The sequence below is a fragment of the Gordionus sp. m RMFG-2023 genome, chromosome 1, assembly GCF_954871325.1.
Source record: "Gordionus sp. m RMFG-2023 chromosome 1, tfGorSpeb1-WG-v2, whole genome shotgun sequence".
NCBI classification, from domain to species: Eukaryota; Metazoa; Nematomorpha; class Gordioida; order Chordodea; family Parachordodidae; genus Gordionus; species Gordionus sp. m RMFG-2023.
Genome location: NC_088775.1, coordinates 20,243,575 through 20,267,447, shown reverse-complemented (window position 1 = coordinate 20,267,447; position 23,873 = coordinate 20,243,575). Strand labels below are relative to the sequence as shown.

Genomic DNA, 23,873 nt, shown 5'->3' with positions numbered 1-23,873 from the left:
TTTCAACTCCCATTAAAAATACTTATCTCCCTTTCATATCAATGCTAAGAATAAGCTAATATTAATAATAATAATATTAAAATTCCTGATTATTATAATTAAGATTAACACATCAATAAATATTTTATTAATTATTATAAATAATTTTTTAATAAGCATATTGTTATGATCTTAACATATAATAAAAATTGAATTTTTAAAAGAATTATTTACTTCTAAATGCCTCTTTAGGTTTGAAGTGCTCATCTTTGAAGAAGATATTTTGTTTTTGCATAAAGAGCATTTTGCATAGTTCATTGTATGGTTACTTCCATCCGTTTCACATAAAGTGAAATACTTATGTTATGAAATACTAAAAAATTCTCATTCTCACTTATATCTGCTGTCACATCAATAGAAGATCTTCTAAATCTATAATTGAGGACATTATTAAAACCTAGAATTTATTTATATTATAATAAAATTAATAAATAAACATAACTTATTCGTACAAAAAAATTGGTAAATTGTTGAAATATAAAATCTCGTGGAATGGTGGTTGATAAAATATGATGTAGATAGATATTTTTTTTTAAATAATATTTTAATTTAATTTTCAAAATTTCTATTTTATCTATTGCTTTTTAAATAAATAAAATAATTTTTAAAAGGATCGGGATCGAATATTCAAAAAAATGATATCGATCACGCACGATCCACAATTTAAGGTCAGGATCTTAAATCTGAGAAAATTGACAAATTTAGGATCGGATCGGCGATCTTTTGATTCTTCCTTTAACAACTCTGATTTTGTTGTATCATATAATATAGAAATTGTATACATATTTGATCAATGAAATATTGTATTGACTCAGTTAAACTATGTTGTAACTCAAAGACCTAGTTCCCAGATAAGATTTGTGCTATTTATTATAAATGACAATTTGCCATACCAATGTGTTACCTTGTCACGTAACATATGTCAATTTTTTGATTTAAGTACATTACTTTGATATTTAAATAATGCAAATTATTAAAACAATCAAGTATCATTTTGACTAATAGATTATTTAATTTAAATTCTTTAAGCTTTGTCCTAGTTGTATAGGTAAAAAGCCCGATTTGGGTCGATTTTTAGAGACTCCAATTAAGATTTAAGCCATAATTATTATTATATAAGCCTCGAGATTTGGCAAATAATGTCCAAACCTTTCTGTGGTCTAAATAAAATCTTCAGGTTTTTTGGTTCCTAATCGGGCATTTTAACAACAGTCCTAGCTTGTATTGTTCCATATAGTGGTTTTAGGGATTAAGTAAACTTTTAAGCATATTTTAAAGGTATCAGGTTATTTTGACTTATTACTAAGCTGGCTATTTAGCCTGTAGCTTCAACTAAATAGTCTAAAAAGTAAAAAATAACAATACTTTAAATAAACCAAAATAGTGTGATTAAGTTAATAAGCTTTAGCATAAGCTGTACAGCATTATATCAAAATTAAGTTAAATCAGGACATCTAAATCATTTTCTAACCCTTTTGGTCCAGGCAACTGTTCTGAATAGAATAAAAAAAAATTAAATTGAGCTAGGAGGACATGCCTTTAATTTTTATTTGATGTTAATTTAACTAATTGGGTTCAATCTTTTACTTACTTAATTATATGAAGATCAATTTAAATGTAGTTTGTTTCTTATTTAAACATAAATTTGATATAAGATTTATGAAAATTATTATAAATATGAGCTTTATTTGTGAGACTAGCATAGGTCAAAATTTTTTGACTATCTTTCTGGATAAATGTTTTTTGCTTAGCCTGGCCTGATTTTAAGGTTATAACATTTTTGGACTTATAGGCCTCTGATTTGTATAAAAAGTATGATGAAATATCAATTTTATAAAATGAATTTTTAAACTATTAGAAAGTCTCCTTTATATTTCCCTACCCCTTTCTCCTTAAAAATGTATATAATACATTATTATAAACTTTATTATCAAAGAAGGAATAAAAGTGTAAAACCAAATTATTATAAATGATATGGTCAAATCTCTTTAAAGAAGGAGCCTAAAAATATCTAATAAAATTTTTGGAGAAAAAAACTACCCCAAAGCCCTTCTTTACCAATATCTTGGATATACCTATAATTATTAAGCCTGGGAATACTTAACTGCTAAAATTTATTAAACAATTTTAATGGCCAACTTTAAAAGTTTTTTTCGGAGTAATCATAATATTAAATTTTATAAATATTAATTTTTGTGAATTGCAATGTTGTACAGATCACATTAATATGTTGCCAGATATTTGTTAAGGTAAGATATTAATGTTTTGTCTCTACCCATTCAAATTATAAATCTTGGACCAGTGGCATTGCCAATATTTATACAGGTGGGGGAATACAAACAATTTTTTAGGGGCTATTCTTTTCTTTGATTGACCTTATTAAATTATCTAATTAGAGATATGCAAAAGTAGGCTTGGCCCAAACGAGCTTTGGGCTGGTTTTTTTTAAATAAAAATTGGGTTTGGGCTGTGTCAGGCCTAATATTTTTTAAAAAAAATTCGGGCCGGGTTGAGCCTTGAAATTTTTGTTAAATATATCTAAATTTATCAATTTTATGTTGAATTTTTTGTGTAAAATTAAAATATTTGATTTTATTTATAGAAACTAGATGCCATATAACATATATCTTTTATTTTATAAAAATGAATTTCTATATTTAGATAAATTCGGGCCAGGTCGGGCTGGCAAATTTTTTTTAAAAAATATTTCAAGTTTGGGCCGAGCCGGCAAATCTTTTTTAAAAAAAGTTCGGGCTGGGCCTGAAAAATTAGGCATAATTCTAATTAGGTATTATTTATTTTTTTTAAATATGCAATATCTTTATATCATTTATCTGTTAAAGTTTACTGGACAATTGGAAGCACAATTCTAAAATCTATGCCAATGCTTCATGCTTTTTTAATGTCTATGAGTGCTTTAACCAATATAACAGCCAGTATTAAGGAAAAAATTATTGGCAACACAATTTTGGCTAACCTTACATTTAAAAAGCTCTTGAAAGTAGTGCTGCATCGGGCCTAATTTTTCAAGCCTAGCCTGGCCCAGCCCGAATTTATTTAAATAGAGGAATTAATTTTTATAATTACTCAAAATAAAAGACATATGTTATATGTCGTTTAGTTTCAATAAATAAAATCAAATATTTTATTTTACGTAAAAAATTCAATATAAAATTGATTAATTTAGATATATTTAAAAAAAATTCCAAGGTCCGACCCGACACGGCCTGAAATTTTTTTTTAAAATATTAGACTCGGCCCGGCCCAAACCCGATTATTTTAAAAAAATTAAGCCCGGCCCGAAGCCCGTTCGAGCCGGGTACGGGCCGGGCTTAACTTTGCAGATCTCTAATTGAAAGTATTTATTTATCAATGTAATATTATTATCCTTTTGGTAAATAATATAAAGAAAAAGTTCTTAGAAAATAAGAACAAATTAGCATCATGTCAGAATGGAAAATAAATGAATTAAATATCTGGTCTGCACTAATATTTTTGCCTGACTAGTGCCTATTAATTCCTCAATCAGTTTTGCGAACCTTAAAAAAGAAACTGAATAGTTTATTAATATTATTTGTATTTTAATTTTTTAAATTAGCATCTCGCCAAAAGCCCCAGGTCACATTTAATTAAAATTTTATTTCAAGATATTAAATTACCCAATATTTTTATATATGATAAAATTGAAATCATTTAGAATTGAGCGCATCCTTCAAAAAATGATTCTTGCATTATACATTTATGCGTCCAAACATAATTTCGTAAATTTCAATAATAAATGAATTTATTTTAAAATTAAATTTTGACTCTGGGTGCACGCTAGCTAGTCTAAAGTTGAAAAATTAAAAAGTTACTTTTGAACCTACAAAAATATGAATCGAACCTAATATTCGCACTGTTCATATTCCATTCGTATTTTCGAATCGAACAATTATATTATTCGTATTTTCGATCGAGCAATTATATTATTCGTATTCGTACGTAATGAAAATATTATTCGATTTGATTCGTCGAATATTCCATTCGAAAATTAAATTCTTTAAAAATATTTTCAAAAATGATGAATAAATCTTTAAATATTTCTGTAAAAAGAAATTATAATTTCATCTTGAAAGATTTCTATGCACAAAAGGTATAAATGATTATTTCTTACTAAACATATATGGAATTTTAGGTAAAATTTAATCAAAAATCTCTCTTTAAAAAATCTTCAAGGATTTTTCCAAACTCTGGAAAAATTCGATTTTTTAAATTTAAATATATTTATAGATATGGAAATTAAATAAAAAGATAAAGTATTCCGTAAGGAATAGAGGTGGGCGCGGGCCATGAATCTATGCGTAACCCATCGTGTCACAGTGGGTCATGGCGTGAGTGTGAATAAATTTTAAATTATAATTTAGTTCTTTTTAAAAAATAATAATTTTTGAAAACAAAAAATCTTCCGCATTTTATAAACAACATCCGGTATCATGCCGCTAGTTCTACTTTCTTTTTATGATTAGGTGTTTTGCCACGATATTTTTTACTAAATTTTGTTAAACATTTAGAGAATACAAATAAATAGCATAAATAAATTAACTACTAATACTTTATTATTAATGGTAATTAAATGAATTATAACAAAATAAAAATTTACAACAATTTCTTTCTTCTTGATATTATATCTTTTTGCCGCTATATTTATACTACTAACATTTATTCAAATTTTAATATTTAACTTTATATATAAAAAAACTATTTTCCGTAACTATTCATATTTATATAAACCACCATTTAATACAAATAATAATATTCTAATTATTATAACACCCTTCCTCTTACGTTGGATCCACCCTTCTGCCAATGAACAATTATCTTTCGATTTCGACCTCATCTTGTATCTCCACCAAATCTATTCTTTTTAATCTTTAATTTATTCTAATTTATAACTACAGCTGTCTTTTGCTTGTATTCTTATTTCTAAAAACCGTTCGAGTCCGATTACAGTTTGAATATTGAGTTATCCCATATTTCGCGAAAGCATCTCTTTTGTCTCATCATGTCTACGATAAATATTCCTTATAACGATAACGCTCTTTTGTAACGATACTACCTGTTGTCATGATCCTACTGATACCAATCTCTTGTAACAATAATCATTTCTTGTAATAAAGATCTCTTATACGATAACGATTTCTTGTATCTTAAATGATCCCAAATAAACCGATCTCTAAACGAGCTCGATTTCGGCATGAATTTTCTAATGATGAAAGCCGTTTCTCTTTATGAAGATTTTGGTTAATCAATAACCTAATATTTTGCTAAATATTATCAAATTAATTCACCATTAAACGTATATCTTTAATAAAGATAACGAATTTCTTTTAGCTACATAGATCACTTGTACGTATAACGATCTCTTGTGACTAATTCTATTTAATTATCACGATCTCTTGAAACTAAACAGACTAATTCTATACTTTTTCGAACTACGACCATTTGTATGGATATTGATACCATTGTTTCTTTGCTCTCATTCTTTATCGTGTCGATGGTCATTTCATACATCCCCTTCCCCCTTTATTTAGTATTTCTTTTCAGAGTTATAGACTGAAGGTATAGGCGCATTATAGTACATACGGGTTTCGGCAACAAATGTTGTAGTTGAGAATTTAGAGAATACAAATAAATAGCATAAATAAATTAACTACTAATACTTTATTAAGTAATATTAATGGTAATTAAAATCATAACAAAAATAAAAAAGCAAAATTAAAATTTACAACAATTTCTTTTTTCTTGTTATTACATCTTTTTATCGCTATATTTTTTATACTACTAACATTTATTCAAATTTTAATATTTAACGATATAAAAAAACTCTTTTCCGTAACTATTCAAATTTATATAAACCACTATTTAATACAAATACAAAGAATAATATTTTAATTATTATAACAATTTATATGTTCAAATCAAATTTCTCAAGCTTATTTACATGTGTATGTTGATCTACATTCAAGTTTGTTATTATTATATATATTATTTTACTATGATAATGTAATTCTTCGCATTTAAATCATAAATTTTAATATCTTTGCAACAGTCATTTAAGTTTTTACTTTTTATTAATTTTAACAAATGCTTTATGTTATGCATGAGTAGTGAAGGAGTAGAATTTATAAATATAAAATTTTGCCAACCTTCTGAAGGTGATACAATAATAATCAAAACCTTAAAAAACAGGATAAGATTTCTTTTAAAAGAAAGATTTATTATGCAGCCACTACATAAAGTAGGCTTAATTCTAGATCCGAATTTCAAAAGCCTTAAGTTTTTAATAGAAGAAGAAAAGGAAGAGAGATATATAAAACAACCTTAAAAATGTTAAATGATGTAAAATTAGATCATATGCATAAGCCAATGCCAACTATCATTTATGATTTCCTAATTCATCCTACAATCATAAAAAACCGTATATTCTAATGAAACATTTGAAGAATTTCTAGATGATTCTGATAAAGCATCAACATCTTCCATTGAAAGCTGTGAGGATGATCTTGAAAGATTCATCGCTCATAAAACAAATAACAATGACAATATTTTGAAGTTTTGGAAGCAGGAAAATTCATTTCCTTTTTTTGAGAAAATTAGCGAGTAAAATATTGTCAGCCCCGGCAAGTTCGGCTTCTATTCAAAGATTATTTTCTGTAGCCAATCGCGTATTAGAGGAAAGGCGTACACAATTGAAATAAAAAAACATTGACATTCTTCTTTTTCTAAATAAAAATTTCGATTTATAAATTGTATTTATTTTTTGTTATTAATATGGATTATGGAATTAAAGAAATAAATAGAATTAATTCAAATATGTTTAAAATTATAGCAATAAGTTTTGAAAAATTTAAAAACACCGTGAATTTTCGGGCATGACGGGCGTGAGTTGAAATATTGTCTTTCGTGAGCGGGCGGGTCTAAAATTTTTTAGTGTTGAACGTGAATGGGCATAAATCTTTTTAATGTCACCGTGAGCGGGCGGGCCGTGAAAATAAAATTAGACACGCGCCCACCTCTAGTAAGGAATATGTAAATAATTTAAAATATTTATGAAAAAGTTTTAATATTTATAGTTTCGAATGTCTACAATTAATGTCGAATATTTACGATAAATTTTGAATAATACTAAAAATTTCAAATTATACTAATAATTTCAAATGATTCTATCGAGTAATTGATAAAAAGTTATTCGACGAATAATATTTTTTCCTTATTCATATTCAATTTGATTTTTCGAATCAATAATTTTGTTATTCATATTTTTAAAAATGAATCATTATCGAATGACGAACCGGTTGGAAAATCATATAATGAAACCTTTAATATTCATTTGCTGCTCATGTTTTCTATTTCTTTTGAAATGATTTGCAAAATATAGCGCGATTATTCAAAATAACGAAATTTGTGATATCATTATATTTTTATTTTGTAAAGAAAAGAAGAAACATTATGGCCGTGTCATAGATCGGCTTAATTTGGATATTTATTTATTTTTAGTAGTGTTGTTAAACGGCTCGTTTTGAGCCGATTTTTTAAAACGGCTAACACAATATTTTAGCCAGATAAATATCGACTAAGCCTCGAGATTTCGATAATATATGTCTATACTTTTGTTCCTTCTATGAGCAAAATTTTCAGGCTTGCGTAATATTCTTCTGGATAAAATATTGAGTTAGCCGTTTTTAAAAATCGGCTCAAAACGAGCCGTTTAACAACATTAATTTTTAGTATAGGCAAAGAGAATTTGATCGAGGATACCCTAATTTGGTTTATTTTAAGTATTTGGTGGCTGTTATTTTTCAAATTATATTCCCTATTTTTTGTTTTTTAAAACATTTTTCTATAGCTTCTTTTGGCAATTTAGCCGATACTTAAAATACGGCTAAATATCCGGCTTAAGTATTAAGCCGACTCTAGGACTTAACCTTAAAGCTTATATTAAAATTTTTATAGCAAAATCGAGACAAATTTTGAAATAAAAAATATATAAAACAAAAGAATTTATTTTATTCCCGAGTTATATATAAATGCTCATAATATGCCTACACAATACACATGTTCCTAATTATTTTATTTTAGAAATTTTTCAAGATTACCCCAATTGATATGTTATAGAAATACAGTTTATTCCACCAATTATGCCGAACCAACTACTAGCCTCGATCAAATTAATGATATTATTGAGTCCACAACAGATTTAAATTATAGGCCAATTAAGGCTTTAAAGAACGATTTAATGAGCTTTACTTTCGATGACCCTTTACTTAAGTTTTTATTAAATACAGTTATATTATATCATAATCTTAATAAATTAGTAAATTTACAAATATGGTAATGATGGAAGCTGATAAAAAATTAGCTAAAAATTTGATGGCCAAGGTATACTTATGATTTTACTATAAATATTTGAATTTTCTTTAGGCCTTTCAAGCGATAAAATGGAAACAAATACGTGAATTGTATTTAGCTCAATTAGAAGATAAAAATAAAGATAGTGATTCCGAAGTCATTGAAACCAATCCTCTTAAAATTTTTCATTTAGCGGTAAAAAATGCTGCACCTTTGATGTGGTTAATGAATGTTAAACGAGGGGGAACTACCTACCAAGTTAGAATATTATTTGTTTAAATTTTGCTTCCTTATTTTTTTTATCAGTTTGATAAACGATATTCACCCTTTATATTTAAACCATTAATTAATTTGCATTACATGTGCTATAAAAATCTAGGAAATCAAGATTTTTTATTGACATGAAATAGGAGTCACTTGGATTAAGCAAAAAACTGTTATTAACAACATGCGATTTTTTTCTAATCATAACAACAAATTAACCAAGTGCGTCTTACAATCTCAGGGGGCTCAACTAAAAAAAAAAATTATGGGGGCTTCGCCCCCCATGCCCCCCAATTTGCCTGGCCTTCGGCTATTATTTTAAATTTGCTAACTCCGAACAATTATTCTGAATTTCATATTTTGTCGTTTATTATATTATGGATATAAAATAAACTCGCATATAATTAATTAAACAATATAAGACATTTCTAAAAATAATATTTTTTAATACAAAATCTATTTATTACAATATAAAATATTTTTGATTGCTGATATAAAAAATTTTGCGTCTAAAGAATTACAAGTGATAAAAAAACATATGCCTCAAATAATAATGGTTTTTAAAAACCACATTATATAATATAATTCTTAGCAAATTACATTGACAAAAGGTCATTAAACTAATATAACTCTGTTACCATTTTAGACAATGTTTTATAGAATGGAATAATAAGGAAAAATTTATAGGCCTAGCAAAATCAACAATTATTGAAGAAGAGAATATAAACGACCAATCTAAATCATAAAACTATATTATGGCTAGAGCTTCCACTTAGATGACATGATGGAAGATAGATAAGTAATCGAGAAAATTATTGTGAGATATTAAATTTCCATAAGATTATTATCCATTTTTAATGATATATAAACCATTACACTAACTGAAATATGCAATCATATGCTCTCGGCAGCTGTTAGTAAAAACCTTAACTTACATAGCAACACAAATAACAGATACTGATTAATTTGCAGTCATAGCTATGACACTTACGATGTTAACTCATATAAGAATTTATTATGTTAGATAAATTGAAAACACTAAAAATCTTTAGAAGAAATAATGCAAACATATAGAAGCCTTAAGTTATCTACACAGCAATTATGCCATATTATAAATGAAACATTTCGTAACTATAAAATAAGAACCAGAGTGATATGATGAAAGCAATTAATATGTTATATATTATTGTCGCACCATTTCTAGTTGGTATATTATTATATCTTAAAATAATAGTAGTTTGTAATATTATAAAAAATATATTCGTATTAAAAATTAACTCAAAACTGTTTTTCAAATAAAATATAGCTTTCCTAAAAACACGTAAAAAAGAGAAGAAAAGATAGCTAATTTATTACATCCATTGTGGGGTGAATAATAAGATATTTTAGTGATCTGCATCGGGCCTAAGAAATTAATTTTTATAATTACTCAAATTTCAATATATAAAATCAAATATTTTTATTTTACATAAAAAATTCAATATAAAATTGATAAATTTACATATATTTAAAAAAATTTCCAAGACCCGACCTGGGCCGAATTTTTTTTTAAAATACTAGGCCCGGGCCCGTTTGGGCCGGGTATGGGCCGAACCTAACTTTGCAGATTTTTAAGATATTTAATTTTTAATAATATTTTTAAATAAATAGATGGCGTTATTGAATTAAAAGTAAATTGATACTTATATTTATTATCAAAAGCGTTTATTTGTAAAATTTATTAAAATATTAACTGTAATATATTATAACTGTCAAATACGTCTGTAAAAGTGGCATTTTACCTAATATTTTATAACCAATTATATATAATAGTTGATTAGTGATTTTGAACTCGGTTAATTATAATATTAAATTTGTTAATTGTCAATAAATTGTTATATATATTTAATTAGGGTTATATAATAATTTAAATAATATAAGTCAAATTCAACTGTTAATGCTAAATTAATATTTGGTGAGTGATATTAAAATTCTATTTTTAATACAGAATTTGATTGCAAGCTGACATAGTGAAAATAAATAGTATTTATTTGATAAATATTTAGGTATTCTTATTAATTTTTAAATAATAAAATTAAATCTATATATTACTTAATAGAATTATAAAAGAAATCGTTCAGGGGGCGATCAAATAAATTTATTTTTAGTTCAAGGGATATTAAGGAGTAATATAAAAAATTTTTTTGCTTTATTCAATTTTTCAGGGGGCTCGAGCCCCTGCTCGCCCCTCCCTAGTGACGCCACTGAAATTAACTACTCGGTAATTTAATTGATTTACAAATTCAATCAGAATTCTGGAACGACAAAAATGATCTCTAAACGAATTTTTCTCTCAAAAAAAATGTCATCACGAGAAACTGCAATAATTATAGGGAATCAATATTCTTTCAAATAATAGTTTAAGTCTGAGGAAGGTAGCCAATTTAAAATTTGCCATAGTTTTTTTTAATATCCTTCTTTTTTTCAAATTTTTACATTTAAAATGTATTTATGTCATTTTTAATGATATGCTTAAAACATTATTTTTTCGCATTGTTTTTCAAGATTTTTTCCAAACGGATATTTTATAAATTAATATTTCTAAAAGTATTTAATTTGTTATTGTAATATTTTGTACATATATTACTTCAACACTGATTTATATAATAACTCGTTATTTTTATATATAATGTATCCTATAAAGTGATATTAGTTCAGATTATATTGATAAATCCACTGCCTCAGAAGATAATATTGTGCCTCCTCACATTTACATATCAAAACAAATCAGAAGATAGTCTTATTGTTCAACTATTGATGAACATCGTTCAGATTGCATATGCTCAGTTCAGGCGCATACGTACCCCCCCACCAGCCAAAAAAATGCAGTTGCCGGATATATTTTTCAAATATTATTGTTAATATTTATTCCTATCTCATATTAAATATTTAATTACATTTATTTATCACATTCATCTACTAAGTTATTTTATCAATTAATTTCGATTTCAAGTTTTCCGGCGTGATATTTATTTATTATTTTCAAATTTTTAGTGGCGTAATATTTATACACCATTTTTAAATTTCTAGTTAAATAATAATTATTTCTGAAACTCCTTGTCCAATTGCAAGCTTGTCCAACGAGATAGAGTTTTCGCCATCAAGCAGTAAACAGCTTATATGGAGTTAGAAGAGCCGATTATTTACTATTACCAAAATATCACAATGGTCTGACAGAAATATTTCCTCAGAAGCAAGAAATTATTGGATTCAATGCTTATTCCAAATTTTTTTTCTCATTAGAATGTATTATTTAATTATACAACTATATGTAATACTTTTCAAAAACATGACATAGACATATTAAGAAGATGAGAATAGCGGCGAGCATTTTATTAGAACTCAAGAAAATTAGGGCTAATGTTAATGAAGAATTTCATATTTTATATATTATTGTTGAGTCAAAAGCAGAGCTATACGTGTTTAATATTTGTCTCCTTCGACTTGCAGCAAGGCAAGCTCATCGTTAAAACATTAATATAGGATCAGTAGAAGAGTATTATAAAACAAATGTCCCCTCTCTTAGATACATTTATAACCCAAATAAATGAATGGTTTTTAGTTTTAATTCATCATGCAGCACTTACCAATCTGCAGATATTACTTCTACAAAAGCCTTACCAACCTTTTTCAGATGGTGATAGAAAGAAAAATATTTGTTAGATTTTTATAAAGTATCTTATGATGCCTTATTAGCTAGAGAATATTCTCTTTTTTAAAAAGAATAACAGAGCCCTGCAAAGGTAACATTCGCAGGGCACGGCCCAGATTTATTTTTAAAAATTTTTACGGCCCGGTTCGGATTTTTTTAAAAAAATTTCAGGCCCGCCCCGGCTTTTTTTAAAATAAAATTTTCAGGCCCGGCCCGGATTTTTTTAAAATAAATTATCTTTTTTTGATTTTTATAGCTAATAATAACAATATCAAATATAGGCTGTTTTAAAATATACAACCTGGCCAGGATATTTTTTTAAAAAAATTTTCAGTCCCCGCCCGGGTATATTTAAAAAATTAAAATACGGTCCGGCCCAGGGGCCGGCCCTGCAGGTCTCTGAAAGACATACCAGGAAGTACAACTTCTGAAAGTAGATAGAAAGGTTTGGATCTTTTGAATATTCATAGGCATTTGACGACAAGCAAGATGAGATAATTGAAAAATTAGCTCAATCCCAACGTAGATTGGATTTTACATGTAAATATATAACACACAAAATACAATTAAGAAATTTTTTGTATATTAATTTTTATTTCCAACATTTAAATTTTTTATGTATATAAATTTTAAAGGCTCAAAAAATTCAAATTTATATTTTGGGTCATTTAAGTGGTTCAAATAGTAGTTATATTCACTTTATATTTTATAATTCACATTTATTTTATAGTTTTTCTATACCGCCAGTTATATCCGTTTAATATTTTTTAATTCACATTTATTTTATAGTTTTTTATATGACGGTTTATACATATAATTTTTTTATAATTCACATTAATTTAAAATTGTGTATTAGAAATAGTTATTAGTTCTAATAAATGTATGCTTGATATTTTTAAAAAACAATAATATTTCTTAAAAAGTTTTATTTACCCCCCCCCCCCTCTCCCCCCACCAGACCAAATTCCTGCGTACGCGCCTGGATCAGTTTTAGATGTGGCGTTATGCCTCTCTAAAGTCGAAATTGTTTTAAAACATATAATGAATAATAAATCATAAATATGATATGCACAGTGGAATAGCAGATGTCCCATTTTAATTTTTGTAATATCTTATTAAATATTTTTTTATTTTTAAAAATAAAATTATAACGAAATTTTATGAGATTTTTACTATATATTTTCATTATTTTCAATAAAAAGCAAAATCGAATTTTTGTATAAATTTCTGTGCATGAAAGGGTTAATATACTTATCCCGATTTTTAATAAGTCAAAAACTTTAGTATTTTAAGGGAGATGGGCTTAATTTGGTTACTTAATAGCTAAAGTATTTGAAAGAGGACAAGGACACCCTATTTTGGTTTGTTTTAAGTATTTGGTGGCATTGTTAATTTTCGTTTTTTTCTTTTTTGGCTATTTAGCCGATACGAAATAGCCGGCTATTTAATATTAAGCTGACCTAGTACACTGTCATTATGTTTATATTCCATCATATCTTATTTTTCGAGTTTGAAACCGTAAATTTTGTAACTGGGATAACTCTAACAACCAAACCCCATCTTATGATTTTGAATAACCGAAATCGATTCTAGCAGCTAAATTAGAATTTATATATTATTCAAAATATCGTGTGATATTGTTTAAATTTTTTGGAAATTTGTTTAATTACTCAAGAGTATGGAACCCTTAGAATCGCATCTATCTAAAAACCGAACCACTTTTTCTAAAAATATTCCGAACCGAACTATACACCTCTTTTAGTCCGGTTTCCAAACTAGCTTATTTTATTGATATTAGGTTCCTTGTCCTATAAATCCCAAACATAGTCAATTCAGAGCGTTAAAATGGATTTTGGAGGCAGCAAGAGATAAAGACGGTAAAATTCTTTTTGAAGATAAATTAGCCTGGGAACTAATCGATGCCTCTGAAAATCAAGTTTGATAAATATTTTATGATTCATTCTAGAGTTTGCAAATCTTTAAAAAATTTTTGAAAAAGAAAAAATTTGTGATTTTATCTTTAAAAATTTTCTATGTTCAGAAAATTACTAACAAAAAAAATTTGGAATTTTTAGGTAAAATTTGATCAGAAATCTTTATTTTTTAGAGAACTTTATCAAAATAAAAAGAATTTTGAATTCTGTATTATGCAAAAGAGGTAGTAGATTCAAAATCTAAAAATTATTTTGTTTTAAAGGAAAACCAGAAATGTTGCCAAAAGTTTTATTATTCGATGAGTGATATCTAATTTTTTTTTATTGTGACATTTTATTTTAAGGTTATCCTAAGACAAGGTTGTGCATTTGACCAGTCAAATACGTTTCGGTCAATTGACCGATATTTTACAGGTCAAATACGTTTCGGTCAATTGACCGATATTTTACAGGTCAAATACGGTTAAATGTTTTATTAAAGTCAATATTAACTTTATTTTGAATATAATAATAAAATCAAGGATCCAAACCGAAAAGAATATCGGCTCAGATTCAGGTTGGATAAAAATAACGGTTCAAGGTTCCGAGTTGGTTCGCAAAAAATAAAAATATCGGTTCGGTTCGAACCTCCTTTTGTATTCAATTCGAATTATCTATAGGGAAATTTTTTTATTTATTTCATAATTAAAATAAAAAACACATAGATAAAACCTTCATTTTTATTAATTGCGCATTATAAAATAATATTTAATTTATAAATATAACAAATAAATATCAATGATTATTTTAATATGAACTAGAGGTGGGCGCGGGCCGTGAAATTACGCATGACCCATCTTGTCACGGTGGGTCACGGCGTGAATGTAAATAAATTTTAGATTATAAGGCGTGATTGGGCGTGACGGGCCTTCCCAAAATTTTTCCCGGGCATGATCGGGCGTGAGCATAAATTTCCCGTGAATCACTGATGTTTTAATTTTTAAAATTGTTTTTTTTTAAATATAAACTTGCAATTTATAATTATAATATATATTTTCTAATTTAATTTTCTTGAAAAAGAATAATTTTGAAAACAAAAAATCTTCCTCATTTTATAAACAACATCCGGTATCATTCCGTTAGTTCTATTTTTTTTTATGTTTAGGTGTTTTATCACGAGACTTTTTGCTAAATTTTGCTTAAGCATTTTACAGAAAAGTCAGTTACATTTTATTTGCAAAGATCTTCGATCTTTAAATGCAACAGAAAGTGAAGGATTTTACAAGCTAGGCCAAGAGTTAATAAATGTTGGTGTCACATATGAACAACAAAATATAAAAGATATACTTGTGAGCAGGAAAACTCTCAAGAATACTATAGCTCCAAAGATATACGATGAAATTAAGATTAAAAGCATGATAAATAATAATTACTTGTTCATAACCACTGATTTTGGGACGGATTACTATAAAAATCAAAGTTTTTTTAACCATTACTATTATCAGCAAGGATTTTGTATTAAAAGAATTTGTTTTGACCACAAGGAAAATCAAAAAAATAGGCGTCAAAATTAAAAGTTTAGTCAATTCAATTTTAGAAGAATACACAGAAATAAATGTATAGTTGTGACTGATAACGGAGCAAATCTTATAAATGCATTCAAAGATGACGAAACTCTAGCATGTATATGCCATACTAAATAATATTATGCATCATATTTTTGACAATTGTTTAACTGAAATATCCTTAAATATAAATGGTGTAAAATTATAGTATAATATTTCAAAAAATCTACAGCTAATAGCAAGCTAAACCACACCCTTAAACAAGATGTAATAACGAGATGGAAACTCTATATATATCATGATACAGAGTTTTTTAAAATCATATTCTGAAATACAGGTGTACTTGTTTAGCAGCAAGAATTAAATAGATTAGCCACAATTGATATCAACATCATACTCGAGTTAGATAAATTTCTATCAATATTTAAAAAATGTTCGGATAATCTGAGCGCAGATTCTCGTCCAACAATAAATGAAGTGTCTATGGAAACAAAAATTAGTAAAATTTTGGTAATTTTCTGAACGTGATACAATAATAATCAAAACTTTAAAAAACAGAACAAAATTCTTTTAAAAGAAAGATCTATTATGCAGCCACTACATAAGGTAGGCTTAATTCTAGATCCGAATTTCAAAAGTCTTAAGTTTTTAATAAAAGAAGAAAAGGATGATATATATAAAACAACTTTAAAAATGCTAAATGATATAAAATTAGATGATATGCATAAGTCAATACCAACTATCATTTAAACTTTCCTAATTTATCCTAAACTCATAAAAAACCGTATATTCTAAATGGTCAACTATCATTTATAACTTTTCTAATTCATCCTACATCATAAAAGACCGTATATTCTAAATGAAAAATTTAGAGAATTTCTAGATGATTCTGATGACGCATCAACAATATTTTGAAGTTTTGGAAGCTGGAATATTCATTTCCTTTTTTGAGAAGATTAGCGAGCAATATTTTGTCAGCCCCCGCAAGTTCGGCTTCTAGTGAAAGGTTATTTTCTGTAACCAATCTCTTATGAGGAAAGGCATACACAATTGAAATAAAAAGATGAGCATTCTTCTTTTTCTCAATAAAAATTTCGATATATTTATTTTTTGTAATTAATATGGATTATGAAATTAATAAAATAAATTCAAAAAATGTAAAATAATAGCAATAGTTTTGTAAAATTTAAAAACACTGTGAATTTTCGGGCGTGAATTAAAATATTGCCTTTTGTGAGCGGGCGGGTCGGGTTGAAATTTTTTTAGTGGTTAGCGTGAATGGGCGTGAATTATTTTATTGTAACCGTGAGCGGGCAGGTCATGAATAAAAAATTAGGCCCGCGCCCACTTCTAAGAACAATAACTTAAAAATTTTTTATTAAGCCGCACAATTAATATTTTTTCAAAATTCGTCTCACTTAAATTACATCTATAAGGAGATAATATAAATTTAATTGTTGAAAAACATCTTTCCACACAAACTTGGGTAGCCAGCACTGCCAGTATGATATCAGATTTGATGTATCATTTATAATACTATATCAAAATAATTTATATATAGGAATTAATTTTTATCTAGGCATTATAATTTATAAGCTTAAAATATTTAAAAAAATTTGTAAAATGGCAATAATACTAAAGTTTATAAAAATTATGACTGACACTTATCAATCAAATGTGATTGATAATAATCTTAAAATTTTTGCAATCTTACACATTATTTTATAAGCATATGATTGTGAGACTCGCACCGGTTCAGAGGCATTTTAGAGGTTCGGCTAGAAATTTTTTAGCGGTTCAGGTTCGGTTTAAATTTGATAAAAAATACCGGGTTTTCGCTGTTTATTGGTCCGGTTCAGGTTCGGTTTGGATCCCTGAATAAAATGAATCTATAATATTAATTTTTTAAATTTATTATCATTCAATAACTAACGTTTAGCTCTCTGTAGCAGAATCTTGTTCTGATTCATATTCATATCAATTTCTTTAATATTTTTTAATCAATTTCCCTGATGTCGAGATCTTTCGATTTCTATTTTCATAAGAATATTAACCCAAATCGATTCATTTCTTTCTAAAGAAGAAGTAGAACTAGGAATTGTTAGTTTCTTAATGGACATGGTGGGCAAAGTTTAATCTATTAACTTGAGATCGGAATTGATTGTTTCTTATGGAAATTACTGTTTTCCATATAATTTGCTATTAAACATACTGCTTTTGCTTCTGAAATTAATTATATCACTTAAAATATTTGGGTCATCACCACCTTGTAAAATGGCTAATTCTTGGATTATATCATATACTTCATTGAATTCACTACTAGGGCATTCCATGTCAAATCGATCAAAAAAGGCACTTTTTCAGCCGACCCCTTTTAAAATTGTTAAAAATTTCTGGAATTATTTAGATAGGTAAAAAAATGAGAAAGCCGTTTATTTTAGCTCTCTAGCACACCTGGTTCTTGAGATATAGGGGCTCAAAAGTACAAAAAAGAGCCACTTTGGAATCTGTAAAATTTTTAAAATGCTTATATCTCAAAAACTATTTATAGTAAAAAAAATTATAATATATCATTTTGTAGGTAAAGAAATTCTCTAATGGGCTAACAAAGAATAATAAATATTGGCGCCATTATAGACTTTTAACATCCGGTTTACCTAAATTGCTTTACCTGTATTTTTAAGCAAAATAGTGAGTTTGTTTTCGAATTTTTTTTTTTACTTTTTATTTACACACTTTTTATAAATATATATGCGATGTCAAAACCTTGGCGACGCTATCGACTTTTCCATAATATTCATTTTTACCAAAACTTGAAGAAAAAATTAGATTGAAAAATATTATTCTTAAGGAAAATTAAAATATTGATACGTTTATAAGAATTGTGATAAAAATTTTCCATTTCTGCCCTCCCCCTCCCTCCCACTATCATTAAAATGTTTTACATTTTTAAGATCTCTACTATGCTACTATAGCGAGCGCATGACTTATTAGCTCGATAATAAATAACAGCTGCAGTAAAAATATTAAGCATATATTCGATTATATTTTACAAAATAAATTGTTTAAAACGATCTCTCTTTCTGAGAAATAATTTTAACCTGTCCGTTCAGATTAATTTTACCGTCTGTCTACCATTAACAATCTGGATTTGGAGAGAGCAAAAACATGTATTGTAGATCAATTAAAATTTTATTCTATATCACAGAAAGACGTACCAAATATTAAAATGTTGCAACCCATTTAATCTACGGAGACATGCTTATTATCGCGAGAATCTAAGAAAGAATCTACCCTGGATGACCCAAAAAAATTTACCATTCAATTTAGATATGTTAATATGCACTTCATCACGACAAAAATTATCAAACATTCCTTATACTTCAAATGACAATGTAGATATTGATTCTCCCCTTCATATAATTAATCAAGAGGCTATTGATAACATTAATATATCCCTACAATCAAATGGGGAATCTCTCATTAAAAGAAAACGCTTATGTGAAAAGAAATATTCGAAGAAAAAAATATCAAGAGTAAAAAAAAGTTTTAACGACTGAAATTATACCATTATCTTTCTTCATCAAATGATGAAAAATTCGGTGAAATTGTTGATACCTTAAAAATTAAAAAAATAATATGAAAGATATTTATTATTGGAAATTTGTTACATTATTAAGTGTCTAATGAACATATTCCCACTCTGCTCCTCAGTTAATTAATATATTTAATAGAAAATCAAAATTTTTTAATATAAAAAGTGAAAATATTTGGTTATTGATAAGTTAGCAGCAAAATTTTAACCATAATCCGTAATTTCATAAAGCGCCATCTATTTTTTTATCAATTTTTGGAGTCGATAGCGTCGCCAAGGTTTTGACATCGTATATATATTTATAAAAGGTGTCTAAATAAAAAACAATAAAAAAAATTCGAAAACAAACTCACTATTTTGCTTAAAAATACAGGTAAAGCAATTTAGGCAAACCGGATGTTAAAAGCCTATAATGGCGCCAATATTTATTATTCTTTGTTAGCCCATTAGAGAATTTCTTTACCTACAAAATGATATATTATAATATTTTTTACTATAAATAGTTTTTGAGATATAAGCATTTTAAAAATTTTAAAAATTCCAAAGTAGCTCTTTTCTGTACCTTTGAGCCCCTATATCTCGAGAACCAGGTGTGCTAGCGAGCTAAAATGAACGGCTTTCTCACTCTTTTACCTATCTAAATAATTCCAGAAATTTTTAACACTTTTAAAAGGGGTCGGCCGAATCGTGATCGATTTGACGTGGAATGGCCCGAGATGCTCCTCTTGATATTTGGGACCTAAAAATAAGCATATATCGTTTTTTTTAAACATATTTTTAATTTTTTTTCTTTGGATTTTTTTAGAGTATTTGACCAGGTCAAATACTCTCCGGTCAATTGACTGAATTTGACCGGTCAACTGACTGACCGACTTGCCAACCCTTGTTTTGATTAATAGAATTTTTAATAAATAAATTGAAATTAAAAAAAAACATGTTTTTTTCAACTAATTTTTATATAATTGTAAGGAAGATAAAAAATAATTTTAAAAATTTACCTCCTGAGATTGTAAAGGCCAGTGACGCTCCTGATCGTTATATTTAATGTTATTGTCCCAATATGTTCCATCAATATAAAACTTTTTTTTACAGCTTAGCCCATAATTTTATAATCTGAAATTCGTCCTAGTTTAGTTTATTCACGAGCCTCAATTCCCATATTTTTATTGCTATTTATTTATCTATTTTACAAACATGATTTAGGGCAGTGTCATAAAAAAGAAAAGAGATTTACACGCTTTGTGCGAAACTAATAAAGCTTATGCTCATTTTCGTTGGGGCAAATGACAACATACAATGCATTTTCGTTGTTTAAATTTATTATACCAATACATTTTATAATTTTATGATATTACATAGATGATCAAAATTATAATGTAAATCTTTTCAATTCTCGACAATTACTTTATAATTAAATGTATATAATTTATTAATTACTTTAAATTCCTGGTTAACAGCGCTTATCAACACAACCTTTTACTCTTTATATATCAGAGACCTTAGGGCCGATTTTAATTTTTTTAAAAAATCCGGGCCAAGTCAAGCCTGAAAATATAAAACCCGTGCCGGGCCAAAAAAATTTTTTTTAATTCCAGGCCGAGCCGTGCAAATAGGACTTCTGCAGGTCTCTGATATATATTATCATTTGACATAAAAATTGTATTTTTAACTAAATTAAAAAAATAAATGGCTAATTAACAGCATATTTTTTATTAATAAACAAATCTGTGCTGGTACGAACTATTATATATTTTCTCGTGAGTTTGTTATTCATGCTAAAAATAAAATAATAAAACTGTCGATGTATATTATTATAACACATTTAAATTTCACAAAAAAAATTATTCGTATTTGATTTTAGTAATATCACTATTCGTACGAATTATTAGTAAATATTCGCTTTACAATTAGAAAAATAAATATTATTATTTTTTGTATGTATAATTCTTTAAATATGTTTCCAGCCATTATAATAAACTAAAAATGATAAAATCTGATTTGTAAGTTTTTGAGGAAAATTGACATTAAGATTTTTTTTATCGTGTGAGCTTGTTTCTGTACTCTTTATGATTATATTATATTATGAAAATGGATTTATTTATTTGATTTTTTTTTATTAAAAAAAAGAAAGATATGTTGCTATTGTAATTAGTGATTGCATCGGGCCTAATTTTTCAAGCCCTGCCCGGCCTGAACCCGATTTTTTTTTTAAAAGAATTTATTAATTTAAATATAGAAATTAATTTTTATAATTACTCAAAATGAAAGATATATGTTATATGGCGTCTAGTTTCAATAAATAAAATCTAATTTTTTTTACATTTAAAATCAACATACAATTGATAAATTTCGATATATTAAAAAAAATATCTAAGGCCCGACCCGACCCTGCCTGATTTTTTTTAAAAAATATTAGGCCCGATCCAGCCCGAACCGATTTTTTAAAAAAAAATGGCCCAAAGCCCGTATTGGCTTGGCCTACTTTTGCAGATCTCTAATTGTAATATTATTTTTGTTACAATTTATTACTGATTTTCACGCCCAAAATTTTAAGCAAAAAATATTTTTGAAGTTTAAAAAGATTTTTTAACATATTTTGATTTGATAATAATTTTAAATCTTCTTAGTAAATAAATCTTTTTTGAGGAATTCTTTGTTATAAATAAACAATAATATTTTTATTAAACATTTTTGTGTTATTTTATTTGTCTTTAAGGATAATATTTTAATGTGACAATTGTCATATTCATTATATTTTAACATTTTTTGAAATTTTTTGATACAAAAGGGTAAAAATATAATTTATATTGTAAAGACATTAAATTAGAAATTCTAGAAGATGTTCCTTGGGAAAATTTTTATAATCGGTACGGGCCGAGCCTAACTTTGCAGATTTCTAAGATATTTTATTTTTATAATATTTTTAAATAAATAGATGGCGTTATTGAATTGAAAGTAAATTGATACTTATATTTATTATCAAAAGCGTTTATTTATAAAATTTATTAAATTATTAACTGTAATATATTATATAACTGTCAAATACGTCTGTAAAAGTGGCATTTTACCTAATATTTTATAACCAATTATATATAATAGAGGATTATAAACTATATATTCTTACTTTTTATAAAAAATCTCTTATACTTATTTGAACCTTAAAAATATTTTGAGGAAGTGGCATGGTAATTAAATTTAAAAATGAATAAAATAGTTGATTAGTGATTTTGAACTCGGTTAATTACAATATTAAATTTGTTAATTGTCAATTAATAAATTATTATATATATTTAATTAGGGTTATATAATAATTTAAATAATATAAGTCAAATAAGCTTCAACTGTTAATGCTAAATTAATATTTAGTGAGTGATATTGAAATTCTATTTTTAATACAGAATTTGATTGCAAGCTGACTTAGTGAAAATAAATAGTATTCATTTAATAAATATTTAGGTATTCTTATTAATTTTTAAATAATAAAATTAAATCTATATATTATTTAATAGAATTATAAAAGAAATCGTTCAATAATGTAGCTTATTATAATTATAATAAAATTGTTTGTTAAAAACTCGATATGAAATTGAATAATAGAAAAGGATATATTATTATCATATGAAATAAAAGAAAAAGAATTACAAGAATTATTAATTGACTTATATTTCTATTACTACTAAAAATTGTAAGAATTATTAATAGACTTATATTTATATTACTACTAACAATACACTACAAGAATGGTGCAGTCAATAAAAAGTCTAACCTATATTACAAAGATTGGTACGACTTATTTAAAGAATTTAATAACACACAACCAAGGAACATCATCACAAGAAAGATTCCTATTATTAACATCAATAGGACTTATAAAATATTGGTAAATTTATGTGCATCAGATAGTCCAGGAAATTAAGAGGTATTAGAAACACATAATATTTAATCAAATTTTTTCATCCTACTCCTAATATAATTCAGAGACCTGTAGAGGTACCATTTGTACGGCCCAGCCCGGATTTTTTTTCCAAAAATTTTTTACGGCCCGGCCCGACCAGAATATTTAAAAAAAATTTTGGAACACGGCCCTGCCTAGATTTAAAAAAAAAATTTTTTTAGGCCCGGTGTAGGATTGTGAAATCAATACCCATTGTAGTTTCAATACCGTATTGATATTATCATTGTAGATTCAATACCGTAGTGATATTTTGGTATTGTAGAATCAATACCGTATTGATTTTTAGGAGATGTTTTCATCGCTTCAAATATATTGGGGGCCATTAAAATTTTAAAATATTTATTATTATATATTTATTCATCGCTTCAAATATATTGGGGGGCCATTAAAATTTTAAAATAAATATTATTATATATTTATTCATCGCTTCAAGTATATTGGCGGCCATTAAAATTATAAAATA

General features: G+C 26.5%; 1 protein-coding gene across 4 annotated transcripts; it reads left to right on the top strand.

The window, feature by feature from the left end:
- The first annotated feature begins 967 nt into the window (after positions 1 to 967).
- Positions 968 to 21,142, top strand: LOC135931425 (small ribosomal subunit protein uS7m-like). 4 transcript variants are annotated; one of them, XM_065468516.1, is made up of 7 exons: positions 968 to 1,025; positions 8,158 to 8,346; positions 8,394 to 8,457; positions 8,500 to 8,685; positions 14,181 to 14,318; positions 14,838 to 14,872; positions 20,659 to 21,142. In XM_065468516.1, the coding sequence occupies exons 1-7, from the start codon at positions 1,003 to 1,005 to the stop codon at positions 20,669 to 20,671; spliced, it is 648 nt and encodes a 215-aa protein (XP_065324588.1). In that variant the 5' UTR covers positions 968 to 1,002; the 3' UTR covers positions 20,672 to 21,142. The 4 variants fall into 4 exon arrangements, with proteins under 4 accessions (XP_065324588.1, XP_065324587.1, XP_065324585.1 ...); XM_065468515.1 differs by lacking the exon at positions 14,838 to 14,872; XM_065468513.1 differs by lacking the exon at positions 20,659 to 21,142 and having other exon boundaries at positions 14,838 to 15,058.
- Positions 21,143 to 23,873: the final 2,731 nt, after the last annotated feature.

Excerpts from the sequence above, each read along its gene's own strand:
- LOC135931425 (XM_065468513.1), top strand. The coding sequence starts at position 1,003 with ATGCAAATTATTAAAACAATCAA. Across the intron at positions 1,026-8,157 it reads CAAATTATTAAAACAATCAA|AAATTTTTCAAGATTACCCC; the intron begins GTATCATTTTGA and ends ATTTTATTTTAG. Across the intron at positions 8,458-8,499 it reads CTAAAAATTTGATGGCCAAG|GCCTTTCAAGCGATAAAATG; the intron begins GTATACTTATGA and ends AATTTTCTTTAG.